The sequence below is a fragment of the Ascaphus truei genome, chromosome 1 (assembly GCF_040206685.1).
Source record: "Ascaphus truei isolate aAscTru1 chromosome 1, aAscTru1.hap1, whole genome shotgun sequence".
In the NCBI taxonomy this organism is placed as follows: Eukaryota; Metazoa; Chordata; class Amphibia; order Anura; family Ascaphidae; genus Ascaphus; species Ascaphus truei.
Genome location: NC_134483.1, coordinates 194,064,755 through 194,091,578, shown reverse-complemented (window position 1 = coordinate 194,091,578; position 26,824 = coordinate 194,064,755). Strand labels below are relative to the sequence as shown.

Below are 26,824 nucleotides of genomic sequence, written 5' to 3'. Positions count from 1 at the left end.
AAATTACCATCACCTCCGCCAACTGGTTCACCTAACTGCATGTGCACCCATCTGGACGTAGATGAAGTCACAGAGACGAAGTAAATACAAAGATCATGAAGATCAAGCAAGAATAAAAAAAAATCATCTGGTGAATGAACACCGTACTATGACCAAAGGTTCGGTCGAACGGAAGAATTTATACAAAGACTGTGGAAAAAGACTATACAATTGGTCTGGAAATCCTTTTAGGAAGGGTGGGATAAGACTCATGTTAATAGCTATGCAAGTATATTTAAATATCTCCCAGTCAGGTATCTCAGATGTGCATAGGCATGTCTCCCTAATTTATTTGGAGGAAGGTTTGAGGGGTATATATATACACAACTAGAGAAGTACACAACTATAGCGCTATACCCAAAGAAAATCAATAATGTATCATATATATAAAAGAATGTTCACAAACAACTTATAGTTAAATAAACATACAATCAAATATAAACAAAATAAGTTTAGAGCATCCACCTAATTTTTGATGTCCTGCATTGTATTGTATTGTATGTCTTCATATAGCGCCATTAATGTACATAGCGCTTCACAGCAGTAATACACGTGGTAATCAAATAAATAACAGATAATATAAAGAACAGATCATGGGAATAAGTGCTTTAGACATAAAAGTAACATTAAGGAAGAGGAGTCCCTGCCCCGAGGAGCTTACAGTCTAATTGGTAGGTAGGGAGAACGTACAGAGACAGTAGGAGGGAGTTCTGGTAAGTGCGTCTGCAGGGGGCTAAGCTTTATGTATCATGTGTTCAGAATATCCACAGTGCTATTCATATGCTTCTTTAAGCAAGTGTGTCTTAAGGTGGGTCTTAAAGGTGGATAGAGAGGGTGCTAGTTGGGTACTGAGGGGAAGGGCATTCCAGAAGTGTGGGGCAGTCAGTGAAAAAGGTTTAAGGCGGGAGAGGGCTTTCGATACAAAGGGGGTAGAAAGAAGACATCCTTGAGAAGAATGCAAGAGTCTGGATGGTGCATAACGAGAAATTAGGGCTGAGATGTAAGGAGGGGCAGAAGAGTGTAAAGCTTTAAAAGTGAGGAGAAGAATGGAGTGTGAGATGCGGGATTTGATCGGAAGCCAGGAGAGGGATTTCAGGAGGGGAGATGCTGAGACAGATCTAGGAAAGAGTAGAGTGATTCTGGCAGGAGCGTTTAGGATAGATTGTAGGGGAGACAGGTGAGAGGCAGGAAGGCCGGACAGCAGGAGGTTACAGTAATCAAGACGGGAGAGAATGAGGGCCTGAGTCAAAGTTTTAGCAGTCGAGCAACAGAGGAAAGGGCGTATCTTAGTTATATTGCGGAGGAAAAAGCGACAGGTTTTAGAAATGTTTCGAATGTGATGGCGAATGTGAGAGAGGAGTCGAGTGTGATCCCTAGGCAGCGTGCTTGGGCTACTGGGTGAATGATCGTAGTTCCAACAGTAATGTGGAAGGAGGTAGTAAGGCTAGGTTTGGGAGGAAGTATGAGGAGCTCTGTTTTAGCCATGTTGAGTTTAAGGCGGCGGAGGGCCATTCAGAAACTTTGGTTTGTACAGCAGGTGTAAGGTCGGGTGTTGAAAAGTATATTTGTGTGTCGTCAGCATAGAGGTGATAATTAAACCCAAAAGATGTTATTAGGTCACCTAGAGAGAGTGTATACAGAGAAAAGAGAAGCGGTCCCAGGACAGAGCCCTGGGGTACCCCCACAGAGAGATCAATAGAGGAGGAGGTGTTAGCAGAAGAGACACTGAAAGTACGATGGGAGAGGTAGGATGAGATTCAGGATAGAGCCTTGTTCCGAATACCAAGAGTATGGAGAATGTGAAGGAGAAAAGGGTGGTCCACGGTGTCAAATGCTGCAGAGAGGTCGAGTAATATGAGCAGAGTGTAATGACCTCTGTCTTTGGCAGCATGGAGGTCGTCAGTTATTTTAGTGAGGGCTGTTTCCGTGGAGAGAGCAGTGCGGAAACAAGATTGTAGAGGGTCTAGGAGAGAATAGGTGTTGAGAAAATGGAGCAAGCGAGAGAATACAAGACGTTCAAGGAGTTTAGAGGCAAAAGGCAGGAGGGAGAAAGGTCGATAGTTAGAAAGACAGGTAGGGTCAAGCTTGCTGTTTTTGAGTAACGGTATGACTGTTGCATGTTTGAAGGAGGATGGAAAGGTTCCAGAGCAGAGGGAAGAGTTAAAAATGTGTGTGAGCGTAGGGTTTATAGTAGGAGCAAGTGGTTTTAGGAGATGGGAGGGAATGGGGTCAAGAGGGCAAGTGGTAGAGGGAGAAGAGGCGATCAACAGCGACACATCCTCCTCTGAGACAGTGGAAAAAGAGCCAAGGAAGGCAGGAGGAGAGTTAGGAAGAGGTGTAGGATGGGAGGAAGAAACAGAGGGGATGTTGTGAGCTATGGATTCCACCTTTTCCTTAAAATAGTCGGCAAAGTCCTGAGCGGAGATGGAGGAAGGAGAGGCAGCTGAGGGTGGTTTGAGTAGTGTATCAAAGACAGAGAACAGTCGGCGTGGGTTAGACTTGTGCATGTTGATTAGTGAAGAAAAGTAGGCTTGTTTAGCTTGCGAGAGGGGAGGGTTGAAACAGGATAGCATAAATTTGTAGTGAAGGAAGTCTGCGAGAGTATGAGATTTCCTCCAGAGGCGTTCAGAGGAATGAGTGGAGGAACGCAGCATGCGCGTTTGGGAATTTAACCAGGGTCTAGGGTTAGATGGGCGAGTGCGGCATAGAGAAAGTGGGGCATGTAGATCAAGAGAGGAGGACAAGGGAGAGTTGTAGTTCCTGACCAGGTCAGGGTCTGTAGCAGAGCTGAGAGAGGGAGGAGTGTAAAGTGGACTCAAAGTCAGGTAAGTGAATAGAGCACAGGTTTCTGCAGAACCGGGGGGTAGACAGAGGTGGAGAAGGGGAGAAGCGAGATAGAGAGAATGAGATGAGATGATGGTCAGAGAGAGGAAAAGGGGAAATGGAGAAATCGGAGAGAGAGAAGTTTTTTAGTGAAAACCAGGTCTAAGTAGTGTCCATCTTTGTGGGTGCTGGCTGCAGTCCACTGTTGAAGGCCAAAAGAAGAGGTTAGAGAAAGAAAGCGGGTAGCCCAAGGGAGAGAGGGGTCATCAATGTGGCAATTGAAGCCCCCAAGGAGAAGAACAGGGGAGTCTGAGGAGAGAAAGAAAGAGCCAGGATTCAAAGTGAGAGAGAAATACAGAAGGGGGATACGTAGAGGTAGGTGGGCGATAGATGACCGCCACGTGGACAGGGAGAGGAGAGAAGATCTGGACTGTGTGAACCTCAAAGGAGGGAAATCAAGAGAGGGGGGAATAGGAAGGGTTCAGTAACGGCAGAGAGAGGAGAGCAGGAGCCCCACGCCTCCACCCCTGCCATCAGGGCGTGGAGTGTGGGAGAAGGAAAGGCCACCATAAGAGAGGGCAGCTTCCAGAGCAGAGTCAGACTGAGTGAGACAGGTCTCAGTTAGAGCAAAGAGAAGCAGGGAGTGAGAGAGAAAGAAGTCATGCACAGAGAGGAACTTGTTAGAGAGGGAGCGAGCATTCCAAAGGGCACAGGAGAATGGGAGAGAGGAGGGTGGGTGGCAGGGGATGGGTATGAGGTTGGAGGGGTTAACACCAGAAGGGGTAAAAGTTGTATGTGGGAGGCGAGGACGAGCGCAAGTAGAAATAAGGCAGGGACCAGGATTGGGAGAGATATCCCCAGAAGCAAGGAGGAGAAGCATGGAAAGAAAGAGAATGTGTGAGGATGATTTGTAGGGGATTGTTTTAGTGCAGGGTGTATAGCTGTGTGGTGACAGAGGGCACAGGTAAGAAAGGAGTTCATGTGAACTGAGAAGTGGGGAAGAAAGGAGAGATGGAGATATATGAATAGAGTTAGAGACATAAGGAGACTGGTGGAAGGAAGTGCATAATTTGAAAATAAGTGAGGTTACAGCAAATATAAAAAATAAAGGTGGCATCACAGCAATAGTTAAGTGTTGAAATGTGCAGTCTGGGATAGATGATATCCTCCTTTCCAACGTAGATCAAAAGCAGGAATCAGAAGCAGTAGGTGTTGTCCACTTTTCCACTTCTTTTTGAACTTCATTTTTAAACTTCATATCTACTTGAAACATTTCTAATTAAAAGCATATCTGCTTAGGAGCATTGGCTGCAGGCAGCAATGGCTGTTATGAGTTTACTTATATACTTTTAGAAAGTCACCTGGTTGGCACAACAAACATAATTTGCACATGTGAGGGACGTTAAAGCAAATGGTTTTCCTAAGGTGGGTGCTGTCTTGCACAAGTGTGAAAGCTGAATTAAATTAAGACAGTAGGGGGATGATTTACAGACAGACAATTTGGAATATGGTTTTACCTAAATAGAACTAAATACACAGCAGGGGAGGAAATCAGGACAGACAGACCATTTGGAATATGGTTTTACCTAAATAGAACTAAATACACAGCAGTGGAGGAAATCAGGACAGACAGACCATTTGGAATATGGTTTTACCTAAATAGAACTAAATGCACAGCAGGGGAGGATATTAGGACAGACAGACCATTTGGAATATAGTTTTACCTAAATAGAACTAAATACATAGCAGGGGAGGATATCAGGACAGACAATTTGGAATATGGTTTTACCTGAGGAAAGAGAAGAGATGAGATGAGTGATCCAATAGTCTTCCTTTTTAAACTTCATATCTACTTGAAACATTTCTACTTAAAAGCATATCTGCTTAGGAGCATTGGCTGCAGCCATTATCCAAATCCCATATAAATAGTCCTTGTGAAAAAAGAGTCCTCCTTGGCGCTGGTCTTCACTCGTGCTCAATGGATTTCATGAGAAAAGAAAATATAGAAAACAGTGTATAGTAACATACTGTGTTATAAACAATATCACCTCTGTGCAAGAGAATACTACAACCAGATATATAACCCAAATATGAATCCACCAAATGGTCTTAATGGTGAGATGAAAAAATACAGTATACATATATATACAACTACTTAGTTGACACTCTTTAAAGCCCAAATCAGTATAGTGATAAATCTCAGAAGGATTTATATATAACACTTTACCATATATCTAGCAAATAGTATAAATCAATACACCGTGGATAGCTTTTTATTAAAATAAACTCACAACTGAGTAACTTGATGACAAGAATGGCTCCGCTGTTCAATGAAACAATCTCAGCAGTATTACATATAAAAATGAAAACATAGCACATATATACAACGGTTGACTGCTAATAAAATTAGAAAAGTCTCTGTTTTTTTTTGTTTTTTTTTAAATAAAATCCGCAAATGGATTCTTAAAGATTAGTTCGAAAACGGATTGTTCTTTGTCCCTGGAAAAAAAATCCGACATTGCGGATTGCTCTTTTGGAAAGTGATCGGTGGGAATTCGCGGACCAAAGGAAACTGGCCGATCCGAGGCAGATCCAAATCCGCAAAAAAAGTTCCCATTTGTAGAAGTCCGATAAAAGGAAAACTAGGTATCAATCATCCAGATGTAGTCCCTTAAGCATGTCAATTGCATTAATGGAATTAGTTCACTTTGGTCCTTGGAGGAATTTCCCCTTCGGCCTTTTTTGGTCACTGAGCTGGACAGTAGTTAACTTTTGGTGTCTGACGCACAGAAAGATCAAATTAATTATTCAAGGACATATGGAGATATAACGAGGTTTCAAACGAGGTTCCCCTGCCTCTAAACCAGTGTCTCAACTTCTACTCTTCCCCCCTCCCCGCCAAAAAAAATATGCACAAATATTCATATCTAAGATATGGAGAACGAGGAACATTATGTGGAAGTTCAGAGGTAGGAGCAGCACATGAAGATACTTTGCACAATGATGAATAAAAGAAAAACTATAGCTTTATACAGGGGAAGTTATGATGTCTGCAGGGTGAGCACCAGTAAGTACCCAGGGTTAAAATCCCACGTTTTTTGTAGCTAACTCTCGGATACCTGCTTGCCGTTGGCTGACTAGTTACCACTATTGTTTTAAAGGTGCAATCCGTTTTAGGACCAACATGAACTGATTGCAGTGTTAACGGGTTACATCTAGGTAATTGATGCCAAATAATTTGTTAAAGTTTGTTTGTAAAACTGGTGAGCTAAGACTTGAGAGGGTTTTGATTTCCGCTGGCTACTTCATTCTGATGTCACTGTGTGTTCAACAAGTTCTTGCAAAGCCAGAGCCTCCTCTGTCTTGATTGGCTCTCTGATAAGGACAGTGTGGGCTAAGGAGAAAGAAAAATGTGATTGACAAACACTTCCTCATTCAGTGGCCCCTAATACATTCCATTTCTAATTAATTTACCAAACCAATTACAGCAGCCACATCTTTGTTATTTGCATTCTTATCCTTGTTTGGAGAACCCAAATGACACTTACATTTCATACAAAAGGTTGTTTTCTGGACGGCTATGTGAGATTGTTCCTTTAGACTCTCTTGTTGCCGAGTGGCTCGTTCCGCAAAAGTGCTAAACCAGTAAATAATGCTCAATGGGCCTCTTCTATGAATTACTGATTAGGAGTGTAAAAAAAAAGTATAGATGTTTTCTAATTTACTCCCCGAATGGTTTACAATCTAGTTTTTGTGCCTGAGGCAAATACAAAGTGACCTTCCCAAGGTGACAAGCAGCTGGAACCAAGTGTTCTAGCAGTGTTCACAGTACTGCTGTGCCACCACAAAGCAGCTTCATCAGTCGGGCCTCTCCAGCATATTCTTTTAGATGGGATCATTTTTCCTGGAACTATGTTAATCTTCTGAACACTGAGAGACCTGCACAAGCACCTTAATCAATAGTAAGTAAATAGCTCATGGAATAAATAGTGAGAATAGCAGGTTTTTTATTTGATTGGATCTGTTTTATATTAGTGATTAATGTCTTCTCAAAGCATATCTAAAGACAGGTTGGCATCTCTTACCAAACCAAGGATGCACTAAAAAGGTGGGCTTGAGCAACCCGCCCACCCATTAATTTATTTCTATAGCAACAGCAGAAAACTGCAACAATCATTCAGTATTACATAGAAGAGATCAATTTTATATTCCCTTTTCGCTGAGCAAGTTAATTTTTTAATTGATGTAAAATTTTATAGAACCAGTTAGAAGTTGTCACGATTTTTCATTTAGAATTGAATTTGCAATGCATTTACTCTGCCATTGGAACACCCGTGTTTGCAAATGTAATTGTAAATTCGTGCTTTAATGTTATTAGATATAAGGCATAACCTACAGAAGAAACACACAATGCCATCATCATGATTAGTTTCCACACAGGATGCTCTCAGCTCTGTCTGGACCCTAGTTGAGCAATCATACACAAGGGTGTGTTTTTTTTTAATCTTTCCACCTTTATTTCCTGTTAAATTGAGTCAGACATGTCGGCTCCCACTCAATGATTTGTAATCAGACTCACTTGAACAACCCAGTCTGTCTATATTCCTATCTGTTGTGAAAGCTTAGACCCTATTAGATTATTTGGTTCCTTTAAAAGCTAGTATAGCCTTGTGTCTATTATATGCATGAATGTTTGCATTACCTTACTGTATGTGCCTTTAGCAACTGGAAGCTAAATAGACATCTACCACCCATTCCGTGAGAGGTACTGTACATCCTCACATTTCCCCTGAGATTCTCACCCTCCAGTATAGGACCTTGACCTCCTGTCCTAGCACTTCTTTCTTCCCTCCTATAACTTGATACACTTTCTAACTAAGATATTTTTCCTTCTCACTCTCTGACTATAAATATACCTCCTGTATTACAAAAAAAATTCACAGTTCATCGCACCACTTCAGTTGATCTTGGAGATCCAGTGTCTACAAGTGTTGTGATAACTGTCGGAGAACAACACCCCACTACAAAGATACAGATCTTTAATGTTTTGTCAATAAATGACAACAAATTAAGTTTTATGATTCCAGCCTGTCATTTTCTGATGGATCGTATATCCACTATGCCTGATACCCATCCAAACTTGTGTAGGTATCTATCCAAGTGTAACCCTTGTCCCCCCCTCCCCCCCCCCTAGACTCAACTGATGTATCTAGGGTGCGTGAGGGCAGATTTACATGGTGATGGGTGGTGCAAACCTGTTGAAACAGGAGGGCCTGAGCTTCCCGCGATGTTATGGGGGAGACAGGACCAGGCTTCTGAGGTATTGGCCTCCATGTGGTCTTAATGGTGCAGCGCCTCCATCTCCTATAATTCCCAGGGATGTGGGAAGAGACCCTTATAGAAGAACCCCCGTTGGTCCCGGGGTGAACACTCCAGAATCACTCGGCACAATGTTGAAAGCACAGAGTCTTTATTGTACTCACTGTCGGCAGATCAGTAATAGCAGCACAGCAATACACGTACACGATATGCCTCCTCCTCCTCTCCCACCAGATCGTTCTCCGCAGGATGGTCTGAAGGGTATCTTTCTCCCTGCCTCCACCCGCAGCCAAGGGCGCCACGGGTGGGGCTAGCTCTTCCCTCAGCCCCTAAGCAGGGTGAGAGGCATGGATCCACCTCCGAACTACTAGGCCCTACTCCTCAGGAACCTAGCTACACTCTCTCTTACTATCTGACTGTCCAGCCAGACTCTCCAACATCTCCTCTGACCTCTCTCAACTCAGGGAGTAGCAGACTCACCCCTCTCGCAACTCAGGGGGTAGACAGACTGACTCCAGAGCACACAGGAACCGCTACTAAGTTTGGTCAGCCCCACCCCTCATGACATCAACAAGACCTCCCCTCTGCACAGGCCGGCAGCAGAGACAGGCTTGTATTAATCAAGCAGGCAGGGCTTTGCAAGGGGGGAAAACCCAGGATTACTACTGGGGCCTACCTTAACAGGGCTTACCGCAGTAGTAGGAAGATTTAGTAACCCGGCCTGTTTACAGGGGGCTACACAAGTAACAAACCAGCCATGAACATGTATCTATGTTTTTTCTGCAAAAACACAATTCATAACAGATTTCCAACCCGTTTGCAAAGTGATTGACACTTGAAAGGGCTTCTCTTATCACTCAATGTATGTTTAAAAGTGAAATGTAATTACTTATGCAATGGTAATCTCATCTCTCATCCAGATAGCTAGATATGCACCATGTGTAATGATAACATATTTCCAGTGGGGTTTTTCTTTTTACATTAAAGCTGTTGCTCCCTGCAGGTCCTGGAGATGCACATTTTACCTGGGAGAAGGATGGAGTTACAATGGAGAGCTGTGTAAGAGAAGAGATCCACCCACTAGCTGATGGTAATGTGCACCTCCTCAGCTGGGTTAGAGATATCGCCACCAGAGATGCAGAGTATCATTGCACTGTGAAATCGAAATCTGGAATGAAGTCATCCAAAGTTCTTATCACTGTGTCAGGTAATGACTCAATCATTGACCACATCCGGATTTGGGACCACGGCAGGGTGGTCACTTTTTATTCAAAATAATTCTTTGTAACACCACATTGCATGTTCTGTATACCTGCAGCATGTCCCCTACTTAGATATGAACTTCATATGTAGTATGGAAACGGTATGTACATTTAACAATGGGCTGAAAATAATAAAAGCTATAGAAAAACGTCCTCCTTTTGTAACAAATTAAGAGTTGAAAATGGGTTATGGGCAATGAATGTATTGTGGGCAATATTTTCTAAAGGGAGCAATTCCATAAGATGCCTTATAGCCCATTCTCCGATTGGCTGTAAGATGTATTTTTGTGTCAGAAGGTGTCTTACGACGCAGCAGTAAATATGGTCCTATATGTTTTCATTCTGCATTGAGTATTGGGGGTGTGCATTAACATCTGATTTAAAGCTGCAGTTCAGTTTTTTTTTTTTTTTAATTCAATAGTTTCATGTGGGCAATCTTTAATTACCTAAAGAACTGTATAGCTGCCAGTCAATTCATTCTCCATGTATTGATTGGTGAAATCTTTAGATATGGGATATGTTTTTCCTCTGCTTCTGTCACTCAGTAGAAGCTCATGAATATTCATGAGCACTCCTGCACTAACATGTGCTAGAGGGAGGGCAGTGCTGACAAAGGGGTGTGCCAGGGCTTATAACAGGACATGAAGGGGCAGTGCCTTAGCAAATGGTTGTTAAAATAGAATACAAGAAAATTGGTCTTTCAAAGTTGTTTTTTTAAAAACAGAAAATGCTAAAAGTATTTTTTCTTACCACAGAACTGATTTATTAAAAAAAAACACATGCAGGATATTGACTGAACTGCAGCTTTAATGTGCATGGTGTCCACTGCAGTCCTGTAAACGTTTCAAGGTTTACATATACATATATTTAATCATTCTGCTAAAACGGTAGGTTAAGGATGATGCCCTCTCGCTAAACACTAAATAAAATCCCTGATTATTGAGTGAACAACTCTAAGTTGCAAGTAGTGTTCTGCGGTTTCTGTTTTTCCCTGTAGGAAAAGATCCTTCTAGGAATTTTTCCGGGTTTATTTTCCAAACCTTAAACCTCGATGAAATTGGTTAAGAATTATAAAGCAACAAAATGGTTGGGAAGCATCACCTTGTGATGTGAGCTACTTATTAACGTTGCTTGATTTGCCAACCTCCATTGTTTCTGTTCAGTGGTTTATTGGACCTGATTCTATCTCTGGGCGGCAGAACACGCAACAATTGCACAAGGTGTCCGTGTAAAAATAAGTACATAGCATGGAACAAATATTTAGTGGATTAATAAATGGGTGTAATATCAGAAACAAGAATTGCCTAACTCGTAACTTTTCAGTGAAAATTTGTAAATGGCTTACAATTCGTGTTCAACATTTTCGGTATTTAGTCAAACAAGGCTTAGTAAAAAATAATACAAATCCTAGTGAACACCAGCCAGGGAATTCTTCAAATGTAGTTTCCTTAATGTTGGATGTTTTTATTGTTTTTATTGTTTTTTTAGATACTATAAGGCAGGACTGGTCACATGAGCTCGCAAAATGGAGGAGCGCTGTCAGTGAGCACAATAACGTTATGGAAGGCTGGAAGAAAACCTGGGTACGGTGATTTGTCACACTACATGAGCATGCATTTTATCTTTAATCATGGTTATAATATTTGTGACAATGGGACTACTACACGGATTCCCCCATTGACTTTTATGGGAAATGCCTTGTGGTTACTACCAAATCGGCACTATCGCAGCTTAATGAATGACTCCTAATGATTGTTCTCTCACAAATAGGTTTACTTTACAAGCTATCCACAATGTCTTTATAAATCTTAGTTACTTCTTTCCCTTTAGCTCCAATATGATTTTTTCTGTTGCCAAATACATAAATATTAACAAATATAACCTACTTTGCCTCTGCTGTGTCTATCACATTGCTCAGATCACTTCATGTACTGATAACCCAACCTCTAACTATTCCAGTCTTGGCCAAATTACTTCATCACCAACATTGATTCTATACACCTATAGTATCTGTTCCCTCTGCTTCTCTCAGCTTCTCCCGGCACTTCATTAGTCTACATATGTTCCCTCCAACAACTATAAACTTGTTTTATTATTACACAGAAAATGAGTCTATTGTTTATTTTAATCCCACATGCCCTAAAGCAACTTGTTTCCTTTCCACTAATTTCACTGAACCTGGCATAATGTAAACTGTCTGACTTTGATTTAGTAACCCTGTATTTTTGTTTCTCTTCTCCCATTGGCTTAAATATCTATTAAAAACCTTGCAGGCTTTCCTACGTTTCCTAGGGAGGCCCTATTAACACAAGTGTTTTTGTAGCCATTATAAAGAAGCTCCTTTATGTATTGTATATTAAGTGGCATTTGCTATTTTCATAGTTGAGGGTTAGGGCTATTTATCAGAGGTACTGTACTAAGTCGTTAAATCTGGATAGTCCGAAACGGCTGTTTGCTGACGAAAATCACTATTAATGCAGCAATACGGGTTACCTTAAAATGATATATATGTTTTTAATGACCGGTTTGAAGCTGGGGGTCTCCGGAGCTAAACACCGTTAATTTCAGCACTGGGGACCCCTGCTTCCAGAGATACTTGCCTCCGTATTGGTGCCGGTATCCCTGCAGGCAGAGAAACATTTTTTTCTTTAATCTGATGGCGACTTAAATGTCCCGCGCCACACAGGTCAATAGGAAGTCGTGACGTCATCCGGTGCGGCTTTCTATTGGCCAGAGTTACCTGAACCTTTAAACTCTGCAGAGATACCGGCACCCCTTATGGAGGTAAGTATCTCCGGAAGCAGGTGGTACCGAAGCTGAAATGAATGGGGGTTCAGCTCCACAGACCCCCTGCTTGAAACCTGTAATAGAAATATATATAATTTTTTTGTTTTTGTTTAAGTTTACCCATATTGCTGCTTTAAAGCCAATGTCTGAACGACCACATCAGACTATATAGAATGCACCATTACACATATTATTATTAAGCATAAAACTCTTACAATTGTAGAGAAGCTGTTATATTACAGGACGTATTGACTTTCATTTCAAAGTATAACTTTGTCTGAAGCACTTCTCCCCTTTATGTTTTATTTCTATTTGTTATTTATATGATTGCCACGTGTATTACTGCTGTGAAGCGCTATGTACATTAATGGCGCTATATAAATAAAGACATACATACATTTCAGTAGCGCAACCAGGGGGGTGCAGGGATGCAGTTGCACACCCCAAGAATTAGTATTGCGCTAACAGAAGCCCCGCGCTCTTCGCAACAGCAATGATTGCCGGGACAGAGAGAGGCCCTCTGTAACAGAGCAGTTTTCCTCATCGACGTTGCGTCATCATGGCAACGCGACTGCCCATGGCGCCTCGTTTCCATGACAATACATCATCACATCACCATGTTACACAGTGACATCATGACCATGCTATGTCAATAGGGAGGGCCATTAAACACTGCAACCTCCAATCAGAGATTCTGATTGCGCCCCTAACTTATGTCATACGTATACGTCTTGCCAAGGGCGTCCTCTGATCAACTTACAACCGAGGTAAACATCCCTCTAAACGTTTATTATTTAACCAAAGAAGCGATCAAAGATAACTGATCATAGTGATTGTTATTTATCTGCATTTAAGCTCATCTATATAGTAAAACAGTGTATCCAAAAATATTATCAGCTAATGAAATTTGGTTCGGAAATCGGTATACCAAATATTCCCAATAAGAGAAATAGTGCAAATACAAATATAGGATAAGTATATGTCTAAATGTAACATAGGTTTAACTTTATGGACATATATCTTTTTTCAACCTCATCTACTGTGTAACGTTTTCACTTATAAGCGTGAATCACTGTCATATATTGTATATCTGATTTGGCGTTTAGTGCATCTCTGGTGTATATAGAACTAGTTTAACAACACTTACATGGGCTTAAAGCATCTCTACACCTTTAGTACTGTATACTTATTTGATTTAAGACTATTGTAGAGTGCTAGAACTTCTGTATTTTACGTAATCCCATTGATGCCAAGTAGCTAGAAAGCCTCCTTTACAAACAGTTGTTTATGATTATGTATCAAAAAGAGAGGGCCATCATATGTATAAATAATGGTAAACAAAGCTCATCAGTATTCAGCCAGCAAATGTGGTATTTGTCTGTGCCAAAGACAGCACGAGAGAGCAGAGGTACTAAAAGTGTAAAGAATTGTAGTTCCATTTATATAAAAAAAAAACTCGGCCATTTTGATTTTAGATTGCATTTCTTTGCTGCCAAAATGTTGCAGTCCTATCCAGTAGCAATGGGGTCACTACTTACTCACTCATTGTCACTGTTGTTTTAGGAGAGCTGCAACAAGAAAGGTGTGATTTAGATGCCGACATCAGTGAAGAAGACCTGACAAGATTAGTCGTTTATGGATAAACAGCTGAACTTCCATGAGGAACACCTTACATGAGGAACACCTTACATGAGGAACACCTTACATGAGGAACACCTTCCATGAGGAACACCTTCCATGAGGAACACCTTACATGAGGAACACCTTACATGAGGAACACCTTACATGAGGAACACCTTACATGAGGAACACCTTACTTACAAGGCCGGCTCTATCTGTGGTATCCAAAGGACAATGACATGTTTTGGAGAAACAACTGTTTCTCAAACCAGTATTTATAACATTGTATACATTGGAAAGAATTACTACTGTATGCACTTTCTCACAGATAATTCTTAGTTATACTACTTATATTGTAGAGTTGTTTCTGGAGATGTTTCTTGGAAGCTGACTATAAAGACGTTTTTGGGACAAGAAAATTATTTCCTCGGATGTAAAAGAGAAGAAGATTTTGTGAAGAACTCTCATTTTGGTCCAACACTTGAAACATGTGAAAGTTTTTTTTTTTTAGTTTGTTTGGGGTTTTTTTTTTAATGGGGACTAGCAGTTCTGCTTTATTTTTTTGCCAAAATAGCAAAAATAAGTTCTGAAATCATGCTTTATGTAACTTTGTGGAAACATGTTCCTCTTGAATTTGTGAGAAAACATTATTAGAAGAGGAACATGAAACCTACATGCTGTAAATGCGTTCTTTGTATAAAAAAGGTAAAAATGACTGATTATAGTTCTATGGAATTAGGATATAGCACACTTGGATTTGTGATTTAAATGTATGACACACGATTTATTACTATTCATAACTAATATCAGTGTAAAATATATATATTTGTAGATGTTTTCCCTATAATTATTGGGGCACTTCTGGTTTCTAACCAGTTATAACTGCACTGTAGCTCTTACTGTACATAGCACATATAGTGCTGCTTACATTTGAACCCCTGGGGCACTGCATACATGGCACGCACCCCATGCTGTGTGCTGCAGTGTTTTGTTTCCTCTTCTCTCTGTGCGGTGGAAGAAATACATAAGATGGTCTAATTTTAGTGGTGTTGGACCTGCCGAAATGTGGTTGCAGGTTTAAAATGTTTTGGCCAAAGGGTTGAATTAAACGACCCGTACTTAAGAAGAAAGAGTATTAAGGCTTTCTTGTTTTTTGTTGTATACATTAGGTCAGGGCTGTGAAAACATTCAGTGCTGCGCCCCCCTGTCTGCTCTCCCCCAGTGCTCATGCCCCTCCCTACTTTTGTGATGTCACATGACCCCGCTGCATCATTTGATGCTGCATTGCCATGGCTACGTGTCGCCCGAAGCCGTTGGAGACAAGGCAAGTGAGTTACAGAGGCCTCGCGTGCTCCCCAGCATTTCTTTTAATTGCCTTGTGGAACAGCACAGGGCCCCTGTAACTGCCGCGCCCTCCCCCCCCCCATTTGCGCACCCTTGCATTCGGTCACAATCCCAGTCGCACTCCAATTGATGCAAATATATATATAAATATATATATATATACAGTACAGTGTATTGGGTTTGGGTTCTGGGCTTGCCAATGCTGTGTATATCAGTGTGTTCTCCCTGATCTGCACATACATGTGCCATATATGTTTTCTTCTTCTAATGTTTTAGAAAGTTGCAGAAGGAAAGGAAAATCAGAAGCATGAGCCAGAAGGATCAGCACTTCCTCCATCACACAGTGTCTCTGTAAGTCTCCTAACAGAGCATTTAGATCAGCGGTGTCCAACAGGAATTTAAGGCTCGCCACTATTGTGGTTGTCATCTTTCCATATTTGTCACATTATATTATACAAGGCTATGGAACATTGCCAAGTAAATAATTATTATCCATGTATGAATTGAAGACGTAGTTCTAAAAAAAAATAGACTGATGTACCACTCACCCTGTCTACTACAATTCAGCTAGAGGTGCTATGATCCTGCATCTACACCGCAAGATACATACAACTATACAAAAACAAAACTGGATCAGCACTCAAAGAAAAATGAAAGACTTACGTTTTGCTTTTGGTCTTACCAAGTTTCTTCTTTAATGTATATAAAAAAAGGAGCAATACAGAACAAATTAGCACAAACTTTATATGCGCATGTAGCCAGGTCACTTGATGGCTACTATTCTGCCCTTGGGCTGGCAGTAAAACCTAGCACAATCAGGTTGCCAGTAGTTGATATGGGGTTTTCCCCCTCTGAGGAGCTGCATTTAAGTGACAGCAGGAGGCGGTGACATCAGGCCTGGGCATGACCAATCATGAGGCAGGCCTGGTGCCCTCCTCCTGGCAGTACTTAAAAGCAGGACCGCCCTAAATTTGGTAGGTTGTCCTTCCCCACTGAGGAAGGCAGGTCGCACAGTGGAAAGGCTGAAATTGGGCCTCATCCAGTCATTTTCCCTCCGGGGGAGAGTGAGTGTGGACCATACCTCTGCATCTGCTAGAGGTGGGGAAGAGCAAGGATGGCTGAGGGTGCCCTTGGCCTGTAGTGATAGTCCAGAGACCATCATTGAGTGAATAGCTGAGAGTACTACATCAGGCAGCATTCGCCACCACGCAGTGTCCTCTTCGACATGTGGCGAACGTATTGGACAATACTGATTTAGATTATAAATTCTCGGGGACAGGGAGTTCCTTTCCTCGTGTCCGATTTTTGTTTGTTTGCACTTATTGTATTATAATTCCATCTATTGTCTTTTGTAAAGAGCCGAGTACACTGTGGGCACTACTTAAATAAAGACAGACATACAGTACATACATAAGTAAATCATTTCACTGCATCTACAAATGGATACTTCCATTTAAGTTAATGACCATTTTATAGTGTACAACTAGATATTGGGGCTGCATTCCAAAAAGGTGCAGCCTGTATTTAAAGCAACCGTTTGTCAGGTTTACATCTGCGGTATGTGAGCGTACCATTGAGGAGAACTGTAGTTGGAAACTGGTCTTCAAACAGTCCCTTTACTAAAGAATGTAAGGGTAGGGCCTGAAGACAAATAAACCTGTAGAAGTTATTCTAAGGAAAAGGGTATTGAAAAGTGTATTGAGAGACAGAGCTCTTAAAGCACTTGTTACATTTAACTCGGATTGTTTGTCAGAGGAGCTAATACAAAATCAAACTTGGCCCACATATATATTGATGCATTGATCTTAGCGATGCGCGGCCACTGTCCAACCTGCCTCTCTAAATGTGCACATTATGGCAAAGCGCTCCAATTTGTATACATACTGTAGTCCCTTTGCTTGCAAAATTTTATAGTGTTCAAGGTGAATGGTTAAAGCTGCTTTTACATATATCTTTTTTTAATTATAATGCACAAATTTCACCTGATATATAAAATAAAGTAATTACCATTAAATATAACACTTTTCTCCCAAGAATAAAGAACTTAACAATTACAATGAGGGGTGCGCTGTACACATCGCTGCACTTAGAACTTTACAGGTGCTGTCCGTGCCCCGACCATCTTAGGCTGCGCTTGTAGTGCAGACGAGAGCGATGCGACGTCGCGGCAAAACAAATGCATTGCCACCATTGCGTGCGCTTATAGTAAGCACGGCGCGACGGACTGGTTGCGATCGCTGGAATTCATCTCTATTTGATTTTCCATCGATCGTCGCGTCGCCGGCACTATAAGCGTAGCCTTACAAGCTGTTTGGTGTCTGAGGCACAGGGAGATAAAATGACTCAACCAAGGGATTTGGACCACATTTGCCTGCTTCCAAGTCCATCTCATTGTCTTTGGAGTCGGAGCCTTTACTCACAGCCATTCCTTCTGGAGACAGGCTTCTAATTCGTAACTGGAGCCACTCACAGATACTGTTTCTTAAATTCAGTACCATTTGTTAGGTACATTTGGCCAGGTTGATAATTGTTTTCATTGTTTTGTATGTCATACATATTGTGAGGATCAAACGTAAAACATTTTTTGTAGGCGCCCATTCATGAAACTGTGATCCTGCCAATCTCACTACATGGGGTACAGGTTGATCTGTTTGGGGGTGTATAAATAAAACAATGTCTCTCAGGCTTGTTAGTACTCACCCAGCTGGAATAAGTATCATTCCCACGCTTAATTTAATATTTTAACAAAGCATTGGCAAGTTTCAGTTGGTTCAGCAGTTTTAATTTCTGTTTAATTTTGCAGTTCACTCTTTCAGAAAAGAACACTGTAGAGGATTGGGGGACAGCACGAACACGGAAAGGCACAAAACTCACCGGGTAGGGTCAAAAAATAAAAAAGATTTATTGAATTACATAATTAAAAAAAGACATACTGGGGACAAAACAAGGGGGTTCTCCTCCCACGCGTTTCACGCTCTGATAGCGCTTTCTCAAGGAGAATGCAGGTTACCTTCCTGCATTTAAACTATTCTTGTTTGGCATTATATCAATAGTCGCCTTTGAGAGCTGTGAATGGTTATTTTGTTACTTCACTCTTTAAGAAAACCTGAAGTCTATTTGGGATAATCTATCAGTATAAGGCTCTATGATCATTAGCATCAAGCAAAACATGCACCATTATTGTTTGCCCCTGCAATATTGCAGACAATAATGACTGTTCCTGTCTTTCTTTTAATCTAACTAATGTAGCTGTGCTTCTTTCACATTACCTGACAAAGGGCCATTGTCTCCCCCCACAAAAACATTGTGTTAATCACTCTGCTTAATAAACAGTGTATCACACAAGTTTGGAACACCAATCTTTGTGCGACAACTTCTTTATTTGTTTGTTTTTTTCTTCTTACCTTGAGTCTTCTGGATTTATTGGCTGTGGTCAGACAGAACTTTAGGTGCAATTGAAGACTAATATATGCTTCTTAAATTAATTTCATAATTGAGTTATTCCTTTCAAGAGATATTCTGATTTTGGTGCACCCTGTAATGAACCCAAATTACAACATTATGGAAAAACTGTACATGTTCTGCTGTATAAATTATGTGTTATATTATTATTATGTCACGTGTATTACAGCTGTGAAGCACTATATCAATAAAGCTATACATGCATACAGAAAGTATGTGGCATAGGCAGCACTGCCGTAAGTGAAACATTTGCAACTGAATATTAGTGGTGGGTGCACGGGAACAATGGAGGGACCCCCAATCCCTCCTGAACATACTATGCAACACATCAGGTGTTCCCATCACTCCAAACAAAGACTATGAGACGGGCATATACCAAAAAGAATCATTTGTATTCCAAAACAAAATTCTACAACGCAACCTAATGCAATAAACAAACCATGCATAAAACTTAGCACAGGCTCAGCCTGAGGGGAAGAGGGAGTGGGGGAAGGGAACATGATATCACAGACTAGGTGAGGAGAAAAATAATCACAACGGGAAGGACAAATGGAAGGAAGATGGGGTGGGGCAATGTTTCGGGGTGGAAAAACCCCTTCTACTGGCCTATTCCCATAGCCCCAAAAGGGACTGTGGTACTTCCCTGCACCCGCACAACACAAGCCTCCCTCTAATAAAATAAAAACAAACAGCAATACACCAACTAAGGGTCAGGTCCATGCAAAGAATTTCTCACAGAATTGATTGTCAATTTGAACAATGCACTCTGACCTGTATGTCACATTATAAACTCCACCTAACACAACCCAATGTACTGTGAATCAGAAAACAGATAAACACTGTGAGCAAAGCACAACAGGTTAACACTGTATGGGTGATAGGAGCATGCTTCCTGACTTGGCAAAACAACCTCTATGTTAGTGAGCAATAAATCACAACAGCTGACAAGTGGCAGATCACAAATAGTACTGCTGGTAAAACACAGATAGTGGGATGAGGTGATCGCTACGTGACCCGGTGCACTGCAGGTTGCAAGGTGGTGCCTGGTGTACATACATACATACATACATACACACACATATATATACATACATACATATATACATACATATATATATATATATAAGACACACAGATGAAAAGAACATAGACAATCCCCTTAGTAGCACTCTAAATTACACCTAAACTAATCTATAAGATAAAGATGGTTAAAAAGAAACAGATGCTCCGCCAATTCAGAAAAAATGAACAAGATTTTATTGATTAAACAACAAGACACACTAACTTAAAAACATAAAAATACTAAAGACAGCCTATGAAAATATATATGTATCAAAAATATAAAGAGAGGACTACTAATCAAACACTTTCAGTATTACAAAGAGGGAAAAAAAAAAACTAAAATGTGTCTAAATAAAGTTTAAATAATGACAACAAAGTAGTTTAGTCTAACATAATAGGCAATACAAAATATATTCCCACTGACATATGCATGAAAGAATAATAAATCATTGCGTTGGAAAAAGTATATAGTCAATGACCCAGTATATAGCCAGGAAAAATTAGTATGTATACCAAAAACAGAGGGGAAAAAAAGAGATAAAGCAACCAGGGAAAAATAATATAACAATAATAATAGTTATACCCTGAACAGCATTTCCCCAAAATGAATATATATATATATATATATATATGTAACGGGTATTCCCCCCCCCCCCCAATCGCAGATATATTGTGGGTGCATGGAACATACGGTGTTACCAGGTGTGTAGTGCGTTACCTGTTGGCTCACAGGAGGACTGAGCTTCCGCCACGGGGGAACCTGGGGCAATTATGATACTATGAGTAACCACTTACTCGGTGCAGCGCCTCCACCTGCGATGGCTCCCACCTCGAGGGGGAGTAGTTCCTCACAGGACAAATACAATAATCACATACACTGTATGTATACTAACCAATGTCTTTTACTAACATGCAAAGCAAACATATAACATCAATACACCATAACAGGTGTACCTCTCTAGAGGAGACACTAACTGCGTCGCGCAGGACGCTTCCCCAACACCAGGTGATCCCACCCAGTGTCCATAGAAACTCCACCCAATGTCCCGCACTCTTGCAGAGAGAGGCAATGGGTGACTGCGCAGTCACTATTATACTAAGGGCCCATTGGTGCACTTGTATATGTATAGTACCTGCCGAGCACTCCGGTGCTCGGAACCGCAACAGCTTCGCAAAGGATCAGTCGTTCTGGGATCCCGTCTGATCCGGTCCAGTGAATCCTTGCTTGGGGTCCCCCAGGGGCGATCCCACCCTGGAGATAGTCTCTTGTCTCTGGGTACCGACTTGAGCCCAAGTCATCTCTCGTGGAGCGCAGCAGCCGCTGTATCCCTGTCTATCACTGGCACTACGTGACACGGTCCCTAACCTAGGGCCTGTCCCTGTAGAACCACAAGCAGGGGAATGAGACCCTACCTGGGACCTAAGGGGTTAATGGCCTATCCCGTCCCCCTAGCGCTTCCCGGTCCTGATTCTAACAAACTACTAACACTCGCGGCACTTGCAGTAACTCGCTACCTGCAGCTAACGTACTGCACTAACACTGTGCCTGCCTGTCAGACCTCACGGCACTGACAGCTGTGACTCTGACAAGACAGCACACTGACACTAAGGGCCACGTCCCTATCTTGGGCCGTCCCTGATCAATTACCCACTAACCTGGTGGGGAGTTGGGGCCTACCTGGGGTGTGGGTACCTACTGCACCGACACACTTTATTCGAGCAAATACCCGGTATCTACCTGGCAGATACCTGGAATGCGCCACTCCTCACCTCTGACAAGCCCCGTTGCATTTGCCTTCCCAGCCTGGGTTCATGCCTGGCTGATGGGCGGCTGATCTGTTAAATGATAATGATTAGGATTTAATAGGCTGCAATGCTTCGCGTGTCTACCAGATGGCATAAATTCATGAATTGTAATGCAGTATATATATATGTACTGTGCAGTATTGCAGCTAACGGGAATAAAATGCTTCAATCCCTGCCGGAAAATAACTCAATGCACTCGGGCAGAAAACAGTCACAAACCTCAATACACCCGGGTATACCCGAATTCGTGGGACTAGCCGAGCTCGAATAAAGTGTGTCGCCAGTGTATCTGGGTGCAGGAGCTGCACTCGCTCCCCGCACCCTTCCTTCCCTCACAGCTCCCTGGCTCCAACTGCTGTAAGTGACAGGGTCCCTAAGCTGAGGGCTGTCCCTGGCAACACTCACTCTACTGGGTGAGTCAGGGCTATCTCAGGCCTTGGGAGTTGCTGGCCTAGTACAGGGAGTCACTGACTCCTGTACCCTACCTCCTTCCCTTGGCTGCTCCTGGCTCTGACTGACAAAAACCCTGTCTGCACACAACATTGTTGCAACTCTGCAGCATGAGAATCTGCCAGCTCTATTGGCTTCAATGCTGCCTGTGACAAGGGTGAAAGTGCAGTCCCCAGAGGCTGCTGGGAATTGTAGTTCTTGGAACAGCTCTTTTCTATGGGGACTGCGTGCACGATCTTTACTGCGCATGGGCGAAGCTCGCGCCACAACCAAGAGGGAAGTGCCCGCCAGGAGAAGTTGCCGTCCCCTTCCCCCACTGCCACAGGGGTAAGGCAGGGGGCAAAGGAAGATCAGGGGAACCGGGGATGACTCCCTTACACTCTCCCCCTGGTGAAAATACCAACGTCCCCGCTTGGAGAACTGCGTCAAATTACAGAAAGTTACACAATAAAAATGCATTGCATAAACGGTACAACGTAACATATTGACTGTAACATCACGGATACATGGTATATCACACACAGTAATACCCGAGGCCAGCTGAGTGTTAGCTGCTTGCTGAGACCATTTGTGGGGTGCACCTAACTGATCATGTGGGGGTACCTCACTTTTGCGTCCGTGAGCCTCCCCCTGGTGAATCTCTTGGAGAGCACACTCTGGGGTGACAGTCACCGGTTCCGTACTCATTCCTCCCCCTGGTGGAAGGAAGAGTACAATGTCTCTGGGCCAGACCTTTACCCGGCCATCCGTGGCATGGATGCAGTAGGCCAGGAGGTCTTGACCTTTTCCGCGGTCCACCACATGGTGAATGGAGCGCTCCTTCTTGGGCTCCAAGGAGGCAATTTTCACTAAATCCCTCGCTACACAGTCCTTGTCCCTACATACTGGCGAGGCTTCCACTGGGAAGCGAGCAATGGGCCATGTCTCTTTCGGCAAAGTCTCTGTTTCACCTGGCAGGGGGTAAAGGGTAGATACCTTACCACTGCGGTGATTCACGGTGGCCAACAGGTCCTCAGGGATGCTGCCAGTTCCCACCTCGGCTGTCTTGGAACCTGCCCCTGACACTTCTGGGGCAGTCCACTCACTCGCTGGAAACTCGGGAGCGTGGGATCCCAGTCCTGGGACCATTTGGGTCGGAGCACACGGGCTCACACTCGGTTCAGTTGTGATGACACACGGAGGTCCAGCTACGTTCTTCTGCTCAGCATGAACTTTAGTTGGAGCATTTTTCACGGCCACCTCCACCGGAGCCTGTACAGAGTAAGTAGGTTCCTCACCACTCCGCTGGCTTGCGATGGATTCCTCTTCCTCTGGAACACGGTCAGGTACCATCTGTGCTTCACTGGACACCACGATGGGACTGACTGTTCTCTTCACCTGGACGATAGGCGATAGGTACTGGTCCACTCGCACAACTGGACAGCTGTCTTCTAAGGGAGACACCTCCGTCAGGACGCGATGCCGAGTGGAGCCATTCGCCCTGGTGGCCAGACTTAAGGAGCTACCGTGCTCCGCAGCCACCTGGAGGCTCACACCCGACACCCCTGGGGCAGTCAACTCACCCTTGTCTTCATTAGGTACTGGTCCCCATTCTAGGACCGATGGTACCATTGGAGTAGGCCAGACTGGCCGTTGTAGGGCACACGGGCCCACAGCAGGGTCCGCAGCATCTGGATACACCTCTAGGGCACATGGGCCCACTGCCAGCTCTGTATCCACCGAGATAGTTGGTTCGATGAGTTCACTAGAGTGGTCCGCCGGCAGGCGCATCACCACGAGCGGTTGGTCGCTGAAATCACCAAAAGAAGATGGGGGTATAGACACCTTACCCTGTGATTCCGGAATCTGCGAGTCTGGGCTCTCTGGTTCCTGCTCTACCACTAAGACGTCCCCTTTGAGAGGGTCTGGAACCGTTTCTGCAACATGGGTTTGGACACATGGGTCCCCTGAGGCCTCTGGAATTAGGACAGACTGGATGTCACTCACTTTTGCAGAGGGGTCAGGCTTCCCCGCTTCTTCCTCAACTTGCTCCGTAGCCTGGGGTGTAATAGGCTTCAAGAACCGTACACCGCACCATTCACATACCGGCTCACACGCCAGTGCACCTCTAGAGCAGTCACAGGTGGGACTAAAGCACTGTACACCCGGTTCTCCGCCTACCTCAGTCGTTTTGAAGTCTAGCGGTAACTGGGACATGTCAGCTCCCTCGTCATAGGCTTCTTGCAAGCAGGGGCACATTAGCATAAGGAGATCTATTCCTGGCGCTCGCCAGGGCACATATACATTGGGGTGTATCCCCTGACAGTCTATCTCATCCTCATGCATCATCTCATCCTCAGAGAACAAAGAGTCTATTACGGCATCAACGTATGGTTGAAGATCACAGTGCTTACTCCCCCTGGTGGAATGCAAAGGAAGGGCACTTTTTACAAGGGAGTGGTTCTGGCTCTGCGCTGAGTCACTCACATCACAGGGGAGGGGCTCTGATTTTCGCGCCAAACCCGGACAGATTGTTGCAACATCTTTCTGTGCAGGCTGGCAGTCAGCAGCACGTGCGCTCTCCTGATTTGGCGGGAGACGCCATTTAGCTGGGTCTGCGTAGACTAGAGGGTACCCCTCAGACGGGCCCCCGGGCATAAACAGTGCGGACGGTGCCTCCGCCAGGCATATATCCTTAGTGGGGATTGCTACAGAAAGTATGGTTTTCCATGTGGATGTGGGATCGTGTTCTTCATCTAAGAAACATGCACACGGCCACCCAGGAATTCTACGCATATAGTACTGGACCCCAACCGCGGGTATAGTTGCGGTCAGGCCCCCTACGGCCACCACCTGGCCGGGATCCATATATTGCCTCAACGCCCAGGCAAGGACCTCGTGTCCGGACTTTACAAACATTGTGGAAAAAAATAGGAATTGGACAATTTGGAAAAAATGGAACAGGGCACCCCAGGTCTATCTCAGCAGCGCCTCCATTTGTAACGGGTATTCTCCTCCCCAATCGCAGATATATTGTGGGTGCAAGGAACATACGGTGTTACCAGGTGTGTGGTGCGTTACCTGTTGGCTCACAGGAGGGCTGAGCTTCCGCCACGGGGGAACCTGGGGCAATTATGATACTATGAGTAACCACTTACTCGGTGCAGCGCCTCCACCTGCGATGGCTCCCACCTCGAGGGGGAGTAGTTCCTCACAGGACAAATACAATAATCACATACACTGTATGTATACTAACCAATGTCTTTTACTAACATGCAAAGCAAACATATAACATCAATACACCATCACAGGTGTACCTCTCTAGAGGAGACACTAACTGCGTCGCGCAGGACGCTTCCCCAACACCAGGTGATCCCACCCAGTGTCCATAGAAACTCCACCCAATGTCCCGCACTCTTGCAGAGAGAGGCAATGGGTGACTGCGCAGTCACTATTATACTAAGGGCCCATTGGTGCACTTGTATATGTATAGTACCTGCCGAGCACTCCGGTGCTCGGAACCGCAACAGCTTCGCAAAGGATCAGTCGTTCTGGGATCCCGTCTGATCCGGTCCAGTGAATCCTTGCTTGGGGTCCCCCAAGGGCGATCCCACCCTGGAGATAGTCTCTTGTCTCTGGGTACCGACTTGAGCCCAAGTCGTTTCTCGTGGAGCGCAGCAGCCGCTGTGTCCCTGTCTATCACTGGCACTACGTGACACGGTCCCTAACCTAGGGCCTGTCCCTGTAGAACCACAAGCTGGGGAATGAGGACCTACCTGGGACCTAAGGGGTTAATGGCCTATCCCGTCCCCCTAGCGCTTCCCGGTCCTGATTCTAACAAACTACTAACACTCGCGGCACTTGCAGTAACTCGCTACCTGCAGCTAACGTACTGCACTAACACTGTGCCTGCCTGTCAGACCTCACGGCACTGACAGCTGTGACTCTGACAAGACAGCACACTGACACTAAGGGCCACGTCCCTATCTTGGGCCGTCCCTGATCAATTACCCATTAACCTGGTGGGGAGTTGGGGCCTACCTGGGGTGTGGGTACCTATCTGGGTGCAGGAGCTGCACTCGCTCCCCGCACCCTTCCTTCCCTCACAGCTCCCTGGCTCCAACTGCTGTAAGTGACAAGGTCCCTAACCTGAGGGCTGTCCCTGGCAACACTCACTCTACTGGGTGAGTCAGGGCTATCTCGGGCCTTGGGGGTTGCTGGCCTAGTACAGGGAGTCACTGACTCCTGTACCCTACCTCCTTCCCTTGGCTGCTCCTGGCTCTGACTGACAAAAACCCTGTCTGCACACAACATTGTTGCAACTCTGCAGCATGAGAATCTGCCAGCTCTATTGGCTTCAATGCTGCCTGTGACAAGGGTGAAAGTGCAGTCCCCAGAGGCTGCTGGGAATTGTAGTTCTTGGTACAGCTCTTTTCTATGGGGACCGCGTGCGCGATCTTTACTGCGCATGGGCGAAGCTCGCGCCATAACCAAGAGGGCGGTGCCCGCCAGGAGAAGTTGCCGTCCCCTTCCCCCACTGCCACAGGGGTAAGGCAGGGGGCAAAGGAAGATCAGGGGAACCGGGGGTGAACCCTTACATATATATCTTGAATCATCATGAATAAGTTACATCGATAATAACTGTGAGGCTTTCAGAAAGGGCTAGTGGGTCCTGGCAGCCTCTGGATACTGCCTGTGGATCGCTATACAAGAAATTAAGCAAAGTATGACCTGGTGATGAGAGAAGGAGCTTGTGATGTATGCAGCAAAATGAGCGGGGAACTTTAGCAAGTATTTTGTGTAATTGTGAGATGCTCCTGAAAACATCCAGGTGAAGTTGCAGCTAGGGAGAAGCTCAGGAGATGTGTGTG

General features: G+C 44.0%; 1 protein-coding gene across 3 annotated transcripts in view; it reads left to right on the top strand.

Annotated features, from left to right (window-relative positions):
* The window catches only part of SEMA4D (semaphorin 4D), a 131,600-nt gene extending 112,698 nt beyond the window's left edge, over positions 1-18,902 (top strand). For 2 of the 3 annotated variants that reach the window (XM_075599946.1, XM_075599927.1), the window contains 3 exons: positions 9,185-9,388; positions 10,932-11,026; positions 13,794-18,902. In XM_075599946.1, coding sequence (XP_075456061.1) covers positions 9,185-9,388; positions 10,932-11,026; positions 13,794-13,823 — 329 coding nt within the window. In that variant the 3' untranslated portion in view covers positions 13,824-18,902. Of the gene's footprint in view, positions 1-9,184; positions 9,389-10,931; positions 11,027-13,793 lie in introns of those variants that run through there. The other variant, XM_075599937.1, reaches the window with a different exon arrangement.
* Positions 18,903-26,824: the final 7,922 nt, after the last annotated feature.